The sequence below is a fragment of the Neopelma chrysocephalum genome, unplaced genomic scaffold (assembly GCF_003984885.1).
Source record: "Neopelma chrysocephalum unplaced genomic scaffold, ASM398488v2 Primary Assembly neopelma1_122, whole genome shotgun sequence".
Taxonomy (NCBI): domain Eukaryota; kingdom Metazoa; phylum Chordata; class Aves; order Passeriformes; family Pipridae; genus Neopelma; species Neopelma chrysocephalum.
In genome coordinates this window covers 928,740-943,232 of record NW_020897784.1, presented here as the reverse complement: position 1 = coordinate 943,232, position 14,493 = coordinate 928,740, and the positions used below count along the sequence as shown (strand labels likewise).

The window sequence follows — 14,493 nt, the reverse complement described above, 5'->3', positions numbered from 1 at the left end:
GAGCCCAACTGTGTTTTCTGCAGCTCTTTATTTAGGAAATATAAGCAATTTTACAAAGCGTTACCATCATTACAAAGCGGTATTGAAATACACAAAGTGGGCTTCTTGCCTGAGGCACCAAATGCTGGCGGGGCAGAATCACGTATTTTTCTCTCTTTTTCTTTCCAATCCAAAATGCTGCTTCTGCTGGAGGAATAAATACGTATTTATATAAGCATGGCTTCTGCAAGCCCGGGGTCATTGCTCATCTCTGCACTGTCCCAGGATTTTGGCTTAGTGGAAAATGTGAGTTCCTGCTGCACCAAAATCAGTGAGGCAGGAGGTCCAGGTCTCTGCTCCCAGGGAACAGGGGATAAGACAAGGGGAAAGCCTCAAGTTGCTCCAGGGGAGGTTTAGGTTGGATATTGGGGAAAATTGCTTCCCTGAAAGGGTGGTCAGGCACTGGCCCAGGCTGCCCAGGGCAGTGGTGGAGTCACCACCCCTAGAAGTGTTCAAAAGGTCTGTGGCTGTGGCACTTGGAGACATGGGTTAGTGGTGAATGTGGCAGTGTTAGTTAATGGTTGGACTCTGATCTTAGAAGGCTTTTCCAACCTTCATGATTCTGGGATTCTCTGATTCCATCACTCCAGACTATCACTGGCACTCAGTGCTGCCTGGCCAACAGCAGGTCTGACACTTCTCTGCAAATATTTGTTAAGGGGCAAAAATGATCACAATGGGAACTGTTTTCTCTGCCTTACACAGATGTTGTGAAAACCAAGGCTGCATTTCAGGGAGAGGAGGGTATCCCAGAGCAATGCCTGTCTAGCCCATCATCCTTTTGCTGAAGTGACTGTATAAACACTCTGAATGCACCAACTCATCCTTCTATCGTTGTAGAAATTCCATTTATTTAAATCTTCCAGGCTTTTCCAGGTTTGAATTCCCACCAGTTTGTACATTGCACAGGTTTCTGGGGGGATGCTCCTGCAACCCCAGCACACAGAGCTCCCTGATCAAACACTGCACACTCTGCCTCCAAGCTGAATGGTTCTGACATTCACCTCCTCTGATGCGCTTTAGGGAAGACAGTTCAGTCACCACAAAAAGATATTCTTGGCATGAAAAGGTATCTTATGATGAACTTGTTTCCTCCTGTGCTGTTTCAGCTCATAGGCAAGGCACAGGAGCTTTGAGCTCCCCTGCAGACCTGTGCCAAGGAAAACCCCACAGGAAGATGTGCAGCAGGCATGGGACTGGTGGGACCAGCAAAAATCCCCCAAGAAAAACTGGGGCAGCACATGGAGCAGGCAAAGCACCAGCCTGAGTTACAAGGGATTAGCCCGACCTGTTCCCTGCTTGGTTAAAACTTAACTCCAGGCAGCAACAAAAACATGAAACCCCCAATCCCAACAGACACTGAAGCAGCCCAAACACCCAACAAACACTCTCCAACATAGGTTTTATCTTCAATGAACCCTGGATGATGGAGTGACTCTTTGAGTGAATTCCATGTTCTGGAGACAGGGACCTGCTGGTTTCACTTGTACATTCAGATGCGCAGCTCACACAGATTTCAGGGGGCAAGCATATACACACACACACACATATATATAAAATCTGGCTTAGTATTGTGATTAAACAGCCAAATTCCTTTAAAAACATTGCTGTAAGCGGCAGGATTAACAAAACTTTCAGAACCTGAAGAACTGAGGTGCAAAAGGAACCTTCGTGAAGCTGCACCTCTGACTTTAGGGTGCGTCACTATTTCTTTTCAACCCCCTTGCAGCAAACCTGCCTCTCAGCAGGTGGAATTTTGGACCCAGCAGCATTATCACATCAGTATATCACATCAGCACACAGACTTTTCTTTTCTTCATGAAATATTTGCTCCTTCTACCCAAGCCCTTTTTGCTGGAACCCCCAATCCCATTTTTGTCTGTCTCTAACAGTGCTGAACCTGCAGGTCCATTACTCTCCTGTGGTTGCTTTATCTCCTCTTCCAGACAAGACTTTTATGTCCAGTGATGCTGCTCTCAGTGAGGGGCTGTTCCTTCAAGGACTGACGTGTTCACATCCTCGAGAAGAACTCTCAGCATGCGGCTTGTTCCCTTCTGGAGGAAGGGTAATGCCATTTTGGAGGGCTGTACCACAGCCTCTCTCTCAGAGCAGCACACTCATTTCCAGACTTACAGAAGAGCCATCCCAGCTCCTTCATGTTGCTTCCAGGTCGCTCCTGCTGTGTGTGGATTCCTGAATCCTGTGTGACACGTGTAGTCGTGTCCTACAGACACATCTCAGGCAGAAACATTACTCATTGCTGTCTGTTGGTGTGTCCTGTGCCCTGGCAGGGCCCTGCCTGCAGCTGAACCCCTGCTGTAAGCCCCCATTCCCTGAGCTGCACTGACCCCCGGCAACACAGACCAGTCTGTGCCAGGCTTGATACAGTGTTTGTTTCAGAGCAGGTTTTTCCACAGCTCGGGCTGTTATCTCAGCATTGCACAAAGACTCTTCCAACTAAAAAGAGAAAAAACTCCCAAATCTCAAAACATCCTTTTGGTACTTCAATAAAAAGAACCAGTCACACCCTGGGAGCATAGACACAACTAAAGTACATGGGTTTAAGGTTGTCTCCCCCACCCCAAAGCTTTCAGATGGATCATCTGGGCCAGGCTGAAGATTCCTTTAATGGTTAAAAATGAACAGTGTTTTAAAAGAAAACCCAAACCAAATCCCTGGGGGACCAAATTCCTGCACAGTTCTGATCCCACCCACAGACCCATCACGTCATCATCAGCTACAGATGCTCCAAGGCTCTGCCCCACCCAGTGACTCCGTGTGCTCCACCCCATGGAAAAGGGCTAAAACCAGGAGGGGAAAAAACTTACCAGCAAATTCCTCTTAGTGATGAGTGGAGGGGACACAAACTCCACCAGGGTCTGGTGATGACAGGATGTCACACAGAGAGTGATCTCTACGATACAAAGATCTCCAGCCCTCCCATCTCCCAGGGCTCCACAAGTTCCACCTCTGGCAGGCCTTGGAGCCACACTCCTGTCACCAGGCCATTTCCAGCTGTGCTCTGCAGTAGTGATTGCTCTCCAAAGGATTTTGGGTGCAGCTCCGTGTGTGAATTGCCTTGTGGGCCTAAATACCCAACCTCTCCTGCTCAAGGGTCCAGTCCTCTCTGGCAGCACTGCAGCACCACACCTGAACAGCCTTTGGGAGAATCAGAACCATTCCAGAAATGTCCTTATTCCTCAATTTTTTAGGGTACATGCAGGCAGAAGCAGCTGAAGGGAGCCACAGCCTGGGCTGTGCAGAGCCATTTCACCGTGGGCCACAGGGAAGGTCAGTGTGGCCACCAGCCCAGGCTCTGTGGCCACCAGTCTGGGCTGTGGGGGAAGGTCTCTCCTTCGACCCAGCTGGGCAGGGCTGGCAGGAGCAGCTGCCCCACACCTTTGCCTCCTGCATGAAATCCCCATTCCCAGCCCTGCCAAGTCCCAAACTGTACTTTCAAATCCTTTGTTCACTCAACCTGCAAATAATTTCAGCTTTGGAAAAGCTTTGTAAAAAACCTGAGAGAGGTTTTTTTTCTTTTCGGTGTGAACAACATTTTGACCTGCCTTCTCCTTCCAAACCTGAACAGAGGAGGGAGGTCAGGAAACACCAGGGCATCTGCATAGCTGTTTTGGAAGATGAATCTGTTGGCTAAGAGAACCCATTGATGCAACCAGTGTGGATCCAGAGGAAAATAAAACTGCATTTCAAACTCTCTAAAAACACCAACATTTAATTTTATAACATAACCAGGGGTTTATTCCACAATATAAACTGCAACATTTGATACAAGCTACCCAAAAAAGGAGAAAGCCAAAATACAGCTGTGGCAATTACTTTACAGATTTTTTTTTTCCTGTCTTCTACATCACAGGGCCCTCAGTGACACTAGGATCTAACATTTGCTGTCTGTACACCAACCAATGCTAGAAGCAACACGCTGTTCAATTGTCATTCCAGTCACTGAAACCAGACATAGAAGTTATTGCTCAGATAAATAAACCTAGTCTACGAAAAACAAAGTGGAAAAAAACTAAAGTCTCCAAAGAGTTAACAGAGTAAACAGGGATTTCCTCAAAAGAGGATTATTGGAAAATTCATGGTGCAGGTTTGTTTTTTTTTTTATTTTTTTTTTTTTATTTGCACCCAAACCAAGCTGAATTAAATACGCCGGTAAATCCCAGAGAGGTAACTGAATGCTGTACAGTAAAAGGTGCATGTGTCAAATGCCTTCCAAATTGGTGGAAACCCCTGCAAACAGTCAGCATCTCAAACCTCAACAACCACAAACAGATCAAGGGAAAATACAAAAGTGTCAAAAATTGTTTTGAGTTCTGGAAAATGATCCCATAAGGATAGAAGTAGCACCATTTGCAATCTGGTTTTTAAACCAGCCCCTGTGGCTTAACTGGAAAACTGGGAGAACCTTCTTTACTGAAGTCCTGAATGGTTTATGGGAGTTTTACTTCCGATACTGTGAGTCCTTCCCCGTGCAGCTGGTGCAGATATAATCCTCCTTCTCGGCCATTTCGGGCGAGATGCCCACACATACCTGGTGGAACCACTGGTTGCAGCTGCCGTCACACTGGACCCAATCGACCTGGTGAAGAACAGACATGGGGTTCAGAGCAGGACCAGGCAACACCCCCCCAGCATCTGTGGGTCATTCTGGGGCTCCTGGTCTACGTAAATGAGTGAGAAATGTCCTGTTCTGCAGCTGCCTGGTGCTGGGCATTCACTTGCTCATTGCTCTCTGGAGGTATGGGCAGGGCACACCCCCGCTCATCCCCCCTCTTGCTTGCCCAACTACTCCATGGCCCTCCCAGACACCTGGGGCTGTCCCTCTCCTTCATGTCCAGCCTGGATGGACCTGTGCAGAGGCCAAAGCACTGCCCCCACCCACACCTGTATCCCAAGAGCAGAGATGGACACGGTGTTTGCACAGCCCCACCTCTCCCTTCCCATTCCGTGCAGATGTTCTGATGTGGCACAGCTGCTCCAGGGGAGGTGGGATCAGTCCTACCAACCCCGGCCACAGGAGCAGGGGCAGGTGGGACCAGTCTTGCCACACAGAGACTGGCCCTGGGTTACCCTCATGAACAGCTCCCTGTCCCAGATCCCAGCACTTGGAACACCACTGTGGGTCTGCCTGTACTGACCTCCTCTCCCTCGGGCTGGAGGCAGTTCAGGGCTGGGCAGATGGCATCCTCGTCCTCGGAGTCCTCCTGCTCGGAGAACGACATGTCTGAGGGGACCAAGTGGCTTTCGCTGGAACGCTGCAGCTCCAGGAGCCGCTCCCGCTCTCTCTCCAGTTTGTTACTGCACAGATCCTTTGAGTGACTCAGTTTCAGTTTCTTCTTTTTAGGTGTTCTCATCTTTTTTACTCTCGCTCTCTTCTCACCACAGAAGGTCTCTCTCTCAAAGCGCCGCTTCAGTTTTCTCTCCATGTAACTCATCCCGTCCTTCTTGCCTCGGCAACACTCATTCTATTGGAAAGACAGTTTGGCAAGGTTGTAAGTATGCAACTAACACCCATTATCCTTTTATTCCATACCTGATTTTCAGAATAGGCTTAAGTGCAGTATTTGACAGTGCTGCCTTTTCAGCAGCCTGAGAGGAGCCAAGGGCAGGGTCAGGTCCCAGGGACAGAACTTAGAGAGAAAACTACTCTCATTTCCTGCCTCTGAGCCGACAACTTCCATGGCAGCTCCCTTGGAAAACCTCCACACAGGACAAGAGTCAAGTGTTCAAGGCCAGGATGGGGCTTGGAGCAACCTGGTCTAGTGGAAGGTGTCCCTGCCCAGGGCAGGGGGTGGAATGAGATGAGCTTTAAAGGTCCCTTCCAACCCAAACCAGTCTAGGATTCTACAATTCTATGAAATCAGGACAGATGTATTTAAAGAACAGAGAGTGACCATAAAAACCAGATCCAAATTTCAAAAATATATCAGGCCACAAATTATATTCAATAACTTGTAACCAGTTTGTTATCAACTTCTTGATTCCTTTTGAACAAGGAAAATGTATTTTCCTGGAAGTGCAGCCACAAACCCCTGTAAAGCTCACGGGCTGAGGCAGAGCCCCTGCCCCATAGTGACCCAGCCCAGTGCTGCTGTTGGACACTTGCCTTTTCGTTTGTGGGTGCCCCTGGTGATCTCTGCTCTGGCTGCAGAGCAGGGCTCTGCTTTGTGAACAGGGTCTGGTACAGCTCCTGGATTTCGGGCAGAGAAACCTGCAGCAGCTGGGCCTCCATCATCAGCTCATCCAGCTCGGTGCTAATGACTGGTGTGAAAGACAGAGAGAACAGGGATTCTTCAGTGCCAGCACTGATGAGAACTGCACAGATAATGAAAATTCTCTGGTAGCATATTAAAAAATGGTGAGAGGCTTTAAATCTGAAACTATATGAATCAGCTCTTATCTGTTTCCTCTTGACTGCTCCTTTTTAACAGCAGGGTTAAAAGGAAAGATAAAAGCTTGCACAGTAAGTTCCTGCACTGTGGCTCAGCACCCTGCCATGCTCCCATTTCCTGCTGGTTCAAGGATAAGCCATTGCCATCATTCCTGGCAACTTCTCCTGCTTCTGGAGCTACAAGAGTGTGATGATCCCCTCACTACTGAACAAACTGCCTGAGATCCATAAGCGAAGCCAAGACAGGAGAGGAAGGCTGAGAGCATGAGCCCGGCAACTGAGTCCTGCTCTACAGTCACCACCCGCTGCTGCTGCCAGCTCCAGTTCCAGCTGGGGAGGTCAAAATGATAGTGTAAATAACAGCTTTTTAATACAGTACAACTCAAACATGGCCTGAAAAATAAACCTGGTGACACAAGAACTGCCTTATTTGATGTGAACTGTGACATTACACTGAAATGTCTTGCATAACACTGAGCTGCACTGACTCAAAAGCTTGAAGGTAAGACTTGTGTCCCTCAAGCATTTTGCATCAGGAGGCAAGAAATTATTAATAACTTCTTTTACAGTCATCAAATGATGCATGTCTGTTTTAGTCCAACCCACAGTCTGAGGTGGGGAGAGCACAGAGCCTGCACTGAGTGACTCTGGCACAGCAGCCCCCACAGCGGCTGAGGGAGCTCCAATCTCTGACTCTGTGACAGTTGTGCTGCAGCAAAGCTTACAGGACTCGTGTCCTGTGGATCAAGTACCCCATGGCCTCCAGCACCACCTCCCTGCTGTCCCCATCCACCTCCTACATGTCCAGTGGTCTGTCCCCTCCTTTCTCCCTCCTGCAGCTTGGCTGGTGCCACAGCCTGTGGTGAGCAGTTCATGTGGGGAAGGGGCCAGCTCTCCTTACACCTCTTGCCCCATTGTGCCACATCTTTTCATTACATGTGGGAAATCTGTATCCTTGAGCAATGCACCCCTCTGCCAGAGCTGGACACTGAGCTCCCAAGTTGTGAGGGGATGGAGGAACCATCAGATGTGCTGCCTGCTCAGCCATTTCCTGGTGACCAGGACATGCTGCCCCCTCCACCAAACACAGAGAAGAAAAAGAAAGGGGGGAAAAAAAACCCAAATCAAAGTGAAGATTACAAACCATGAAGTGGGATGCAGTGCTGTCCTGTAGAGAATGGAGAATGCAAATAGATGGTTCTGTTATCCCAGTCATGAGGCATGGAGAATGACATTGCTCCAATTGTCTGGGACACCTAGAAAACAAAACGCACATCGTTTCACTAAATGTGTGGTTTGAAGTTTGGAATAACTGTGATAGATCCAACACTTGTTTCTCTTACTGAAATCTTGTATCTTACTGTCCTGATGGGACCAGGTATCAGCCCTGCTCTGCCTGTGCATGGACATGGCAACAGCAAACCCTGTGCTCCCGGAGCCAGGGCCAGTGCTGCACTGGCACTGCCAGAGCCATCTCACCAGGTGCCTTCCACAACACCCTCTCCCTCACCAACCCAAGTGCCTGGGCCCCTTGCACAATCTGGGTCTCTTCAATTCCCACAGCTGCCTTCTAGTGAATTTTTCAAATTCACCCAAAGGCTCCACATTCCTCACTTTGGCCGGTGCCAAAGCAGCCCAAGTCCAGTGGTTATTGTGAAGAGCTTTCTCTTGGGGAAGTGAGGGTTGGATTAGCCCAGATGACAGGGAAAATAGAATTGGAACAGGACATCCAGCCATGCTGAGATACTGGATTCTCCAGAAGACCACCTCAAATCCATCAAAACTGAAATTTCAGCTCACACCTGTGCCAGTGTGACTCTGGAGGCCTCCCCTATCCTGCCACAGCACCACTGGCTCCAGAAGGGTCCCTGGCTCAGGCACAGAGAGGGACCCAGGCTGATGCACACGGTCAGATGCTCTTCTACTGAGCTTCCCAGGGACCTCTGATTTGGGAAATGCAGTCACAAGGACCTCCACCAGCTCTGCCAGAGATACCCTGATTTGGGAGGTTAAATGACTTGAGATCCACACCCCTCAAAAATGGTTACACTGCTCTCAGGTGGGAGGAACCTCATGGTTCCATGCTGAGCTAATACCACTGTGCTAATAGAACTAAACTCTGTTTCCATTTCAGGCCCAAACATCAACTTACATGCCCAAATTCCCGGCCTATCCTTTTCAGCTACAATAGTTGATCTAGTAAAAAGATACTTTCAGACCTAAATGACCTGAAAAATTCTCTCAGCTGTCCGAAGATAGTTTTAATTTCTAAATCTAGGCTTGCTTGCTTGAAAAATTTGGTCACCACAAGCCATTGGTACAGCTGGGTGACTGAGAAGCAGCTGTAACACTCCCTCAGGCATATGTGGCATGTTTTGTCCTTTAATGTAACTGAACATGAAAACACAAAACCAGCCCAACTGTAACTGGGCTGGACTAGCAAAACTAAGGTGTTTCAATCAAAAAGTAAAAGCAACAGAGTGCATTCCATTTTGGGGTGTTTCATGTTCTTTATATAGCACAGAGCTTTAATTTATGATTTTTTTCTGCATTTGTTATCTCAGGAAAGCTGTTTAACCCCTTTCCCTCTTTCCCTGTGCTTCTTGCTGAAAGATCTTTCCTGGAGGAAGACAAACTCCCTCATGACTCCATCTGAAACAGCTGCTGTGGCTCAACTCAGCAATACCAGCAGAATATTCAGCTTGGGAGAGGGCTACTGGAAGTGAGAAGGAAGAGGAGCAGTAAGGGATGAAGACACTTTGTTAAAAACAATCTTGTCTGAGAGCCAAGCTGGTAACACACAGGACAGTTTGTGCCTCTGTTAGTAATTCTCGACGCTTAAAACTCTCTTTGAATACTTGTAAGAACAGAATATAAAGACTAATTGAATAATGAGCACTCCAGAAACAACAGCTCCAGCAGCTCTGTCGTTAGTGGTGTCACAGCAGAGTGTAGAAGCTGGAGGAGGAAAGGGGGGAACAGGCTCTTTGGGAGGAATTGTTCCTGGACGCCAGCAGCAGGGGACACGAAGCTGCTGCTGGAACACACGCACACATCCTGGCAAATGGGCACAGCAGGACCCAGATCCCTACAGCTGTAAAGCAGGACACAAACCCTCTGCCTCAGCGGGATCTGCAGGGAGCTGCACTGAACCCAAACCCAGAGCAGTGTTCCAGCCTGTCCTTGCTGACCCCGCGCTCCCACCGCCAGGAAGCCCAGCCCGGTCTCACCTTGTTTGTCTCCGGCAGCTGCCCCGCCGAGGGCTGCCACCGGCTGTACAGTAATCCTGAGCCAACTTTGTCCTGGATGCGTTTGAGATTCCCTGAATATAACATTTGTTGTGCTCTGTGCTGCCAGTTCACAGTTCTCTCGATCATGTACCGCAGGGCGTCCCCCTCGGGCAGCCTCACGCGGATGCGCTGCAGGGAGGCCAACAGCGGCAAGATCTTCTCTAGGGGCGGCTTTTCGGATCGGTGGCAGTGTGGACACAGCCACACACGGGGTCCCTGCAAGACGCTGGGCACCGAAACGCAGCCGGTGTGGAAGAACCCTCTGCAGAGCTCACACTGGATCATGGGAGCAGCCGGCTCCTTCTGGCACAGACACACTTTCAGCTCGGCATCCTCCTCACTCGACAGCACCTTCACCTCGTTCGCTGCTCGCAGGGCACGGAGCGCTTCCATCTCCCTCAGCCGGGCTTCTCCAAGCGTGGCCATCTGAAAGGGATCCAAAGGTCATCCCCAAAGGAACACTGCTCATTACAAACAGGGTGTCCTCTGCTCCAGCACTCTTCAGACACACCAGCAACTGTCCCGGACCACCAGCGACTGTCCCAGACCGTCACAACACTCCTCACACTCCTGTAACACCTCCAGAGCTCTCAACCTCTGAACTGCAGCACTGGTGGAGATGGAGGAGCAGTGATGGGGATGGAGGGACAGCAGTGGGGATGTGCAGTGGTGTGACTTCAGTTCCCTTCCATTTTCTCATAAGGCCCAGAGATACAAAGCTTATTCCTTTGTAATAATACAGCTCCTAACCCCCTCTCTGTTCCAATCCTTTGTGTTTTGTACTACAAAAACATGGCCTGCCTTAAAGCAGCTCAAATCCTGAAGAAGAAGTGCAGGTTTGGATTGCTGGTACTTCTCTGTGAACATGTCTCTCAATAGTCAGACTCTGGATAATCATAAAAGGTGCCTGGGCAGGTTCCACAAACACAAATGCATCTCCAAGCCCCTGCTCTGCACACACTGCCCACTGCTCAGGGCCATGCCCTGACCTATGGACTTCCTGTGGGGGTTGTGGAAAGCAAGCAAAGTCCAGGTGTGCCCTGAATGTGCTGTTTGCCCTCTCTACACCTTCTCATGATTCTTTTTTCAAGAATCTTTAGCATTAGTTACTATAAAGACAGTAATATATTTCAGTTCCATAAAGGTTGTTCATAGCAGCTGCAACTAATTAATTCCATGCATTTTATTATGGGTCACAACTTATAAGAGGAGGGTTTATAAATTCACACAAAATGGTTATTTCCCACATCATGGCTTTCAAGTGTGACACCTGGACTAAGCTCAGCCCTGGAAAAATGAGACAGCTGTGTCCATCCTGGACAGATGTGTGACTGGGGCACAGCACATTGTGCCATGCACACAGGTGCTGAGCCAGGCCAGGAGTGCCCAAAACTCACTGTGGGAAGGTTCTGGTTCCCTTTGTGTGTCAGAAGAAACCCTGCCACCCTGAATGACTGCACTTTCCTAGGTGCAGCCCCTGTGAGCGCCCTGGATCTCCTCAACAAGAGGTGATGGAGTCGCAGAGGGACAGGTGGGACTGGGGACCCAGCCTGTCCCAGTTAGTGCTGGCTCTAACTCTGCCCTTCAGTCAAGGGAGGCCAAAACCAATGCATGTACAGGTTTTAAGTAGTTGCCATGGGTCAAAATTTAAATGTCCCATATTAAAGGGACAATTACATTCAAACCCCATCCATTGAACCCACTGCTTGTTATCTACAGGACTTCATTACCTGACCACAGGGGAGGCTCTGCAATAGGTCTGCTGGGAGGATGCCCTTTCCCACCAGCAGACTGAGTCTGCTCCACCCAGAGCAGTGTTTTAGTGACTCCATAATACATGAGGTTTTCCTTTAATTATTCAGAGTGTTTGTTTTAATTATAAATGGTGCTGGGTTATGGTGTTCTTTGAAAGGATCAGACCTGGGCAAACCCTATCCCACCTTTAATAAGGTTTAGATATGGTGGGGGAAAACAGGTCTCTATTTTTTGTTTTCCTGTGCTTTGCTTGGCTACAGGCACTGCCTGGCAAACTGTGAGGCTGCTTCATGCACAAAGCAACACACATTGTTTCCACTGAAAGCAATTTTGGGAAGTCTAAAGCAAGCACAGAAAAGTGCAGTCCCAAAAGTCCTGCAGAGCAGCACAGGAGGAGGAATAGGGTGAAAGCCACACTTCTGTATGGGGGACAAACAGAAACAAGGATTCAAGGAACTCAGAAGAAGCTCCATTTTGAAAACATCTGGGCCACGTACCGCGGCCGCCGTGTCCTTGCTCTCGGAGAGCGCCCGCTCCAGGTCACTCAGCGTCTCCAGCTTAGTGCTTTTCTTCTTGCCACTTGGCACTGGCTCCTTCAGCTTCTTCTGCTTCCTCTTCAGACTGAGCATTCCGATGTCACACCAGGGACACAACACCTAAGGGACAGAACAGCAGTGTCACAACTCCAGTGTTCCTAAGGCACCGCCCTGCCCTAACGCAGCCACAGGCGACTGGTGAGAACTGAAATTCCTGCACTTATTCCATCCAAGATCTGAGGGACTAGGATGAGGTTATCTGGAAGGTGGGGACAGCTGGAAGGTTGAAACTTCAGTTTTATAAAATGGCCAGACCCAAACACCCCTGCTTTTCACCCAAACTGCTGGTACATAGAGACAGCTGAGACGCTAAACAGCTTCATGGGATTGAAACTGCAAACCCTGGAAAAAAACAGAGATTCCAGGGACTGCCCTGCATTCCCATCTGTCCTGATGGGAGAGGAGGACTGGGGGGGTCAGAGGAGCTCAGTGTAGGGCAGAGTGTGGATTGCTCAAGGACTGCAGGTGTGACACCATCCCCTCCAAATGCAGAGGGGCAGCGAACGCAGCTACAGCCTGACACTGAGCCCGAGGAGGATGGAGCAGGGATGAAGCTGCACACCTGCAGCTCGGCCTGATGCACTGGAGTAAATCCAGGGCCACAGATCTGTCAATATTCCCATGCTAATATGGAAGATGTCAGACACTGGCACTGTCTGCTCTCGCTAGCTACTAATTAAGAAGAATAGAGAAAGCATACCTAAATCTTAAGCATTTCAAAAGTTTAAAACTATCATTAAAAGTAGTGGTTGCTAATGAAAATTATATTAAAATAATTCATATACTCCTAAAGCAATTCTGCAAATATACTTAATATTTCCTGCTCCTTCCTGAGGTCACACTGTAGCTCTGTGTACCTGTGCTGTGACTGTCAGAGCTGGTCTCCAGAGCTGGGATCTCTTACCTCCAGAAGGGAATACGGAGAGTTCTCGCACAGGAACGTGTTGGCTGCACATTCCTTCCATGCCTGCACTTCAGACACCAGGGCCTCCAGCCTCGGCAGGTAATCCAGGTGCACTGGGATGGATCGACCTCTCGTGACAAGCTCCGCCAGCGTGTCCAGCACGGGCACACGGCCCCCAACCTGCAGGGTTGTAAATTAGGAAATCCTCAATGTACACAGGACAGAGCACTGCCCTGAGTCCCAGCAGCCACTCAGTGAACTGAAGGTAGAGCTTGTAAAAATGAATTTACTGCTCAAACACCTCAGTGACCTGCACAGCTGTTAATCCAACATTTGTGCTGCTTGTGTGTGAGTCAGACTACACAAACAAAACTAACACCACACTGGGGGGTGGAAGGAAGAACACACTTCCCAAATGACAAAAAAAACCCAAAATAACCCCAGAGACCGCCAACAATATAAGCAACCTCACAATCTCACACTCTGCATTCACAGCAGAAAATGGAAATATTCTGAAATCATAGAATCACAATCATTAACGTTGGAAAAGACCTCCAAGATCATCAAGTCCAGCCATTAACCCAGCACTTCCAAGGCCACCACTAACACATGTCCCCAGGTGTCACGTCCACACACCTTTTAAATCTCTCTGTGACTCCACTAACCCTGGGCAGCCTGTGCCAGGGCTTGACCACCCTTGCAGGGAAGAAATTTTCCAAATATCCAACCTGAACCTCCCCTGGTGCAACTTGAGGCCATTTCCTCTTGTCCTGTCACTGTTACCTGGGAGAAGAGCCCGACCCCCACCTGGCTCCAGCCTCCTGTCAGGTAACTGTAGGGAGCAACAGCACCAGAAGTCAAGTCCAACCCAGCCCATGCCAGGCCAAGAACCATCTCCAGTATCCCAGGTGCCATTTGGGAGCGAGCTCTGGCCATTCCCTTGGCAGCCCACGCCTGGGCCATGCAGGTATAACACACCCAGAAGTGAAGTGGCACCAAGATTTAATTCCAGAGGTAATTTCTGGAAAGGGCAGTGATGTGGGACTGGAAAACTACTCCCCCAAAGCAACCCCAACACCTCTAGCAGCAACATCCAAGCTACCGACCTCCTGATACCAAGAACGCAAGTCACAGCGACCACAGGCATTTACTGAAACCCTCACAGAACTGAAGCAAAAAATTCTTGGCACAGACAGAAACATTTTTCCATATTCAGGAGGCAAAATTTCAGTGTGCAGACCAAGAAATTTCCAAATGCCAAGAATAATTCACTTAAGATCTTTCAAGAAAGCCCTCAAACAAAAATTAGTATTACATGAACTTTATTCCTTCAAAATATTTAAGCCCAGGACAATTGCTTTTTAAATAAAAGCTCAAAAGAAGTTTTTATAGAAAGCTCAGTTTAGGCTAAAGAGGCTTGAAAATACTCCTAAGTCAGATCAGAGTTCACTTTATGGAAAAAATATGAGGACAAATAAAAATATAAAAAAATATTTG

The 14,493-nt window shown here is 48.7% G+C and overlaps 1 protein-coding gene across 1 annotated transcript in view; it reads right to left on the bottom strand.

The window, feature by feature from the left end:
- Positions 1-3,756: 3,756 nt before the first annotated feature.
- The window catches only part of KDM5B (lysine demethylase 5B), a 55,044-nt gene continuing 44,307 nt past the window's right edge, over positions 3,757-14,493 (bottom strand). The window contains exons 21-27 of the mRNA XM_027697681.1: positions 12,997-13,176; positions 11,994-12,152; positions 9,682-10,167; positions 7,596-7,707; positions 6,167-6,321; positions 5,199-5,525; positions 3,757-4,639 (exon numbers count right to left, since the gene is read on the bottom strand). Of these exons, the coding sequence (XP_027553482.1) occupies positions 4,502-4,639; positions 5,199-5,525; positions 6,167-6,321; positions 7,596-7,707; positions 9,682-10,167; positions 11,994-12,152; positions 12,997-13,176 (1,557 nt within the window). The 3' untranslated portion in view covers positions 3,757-4,501. The remainder of the gene's footprint in view (positions 4,640-5,198; positions 5,526-6,166; positions 6,322-7,595; positions 7,708-9,681; positions 10,168-11,993; positions 12,153-12,996; positions 13,177-14,493) is intronic.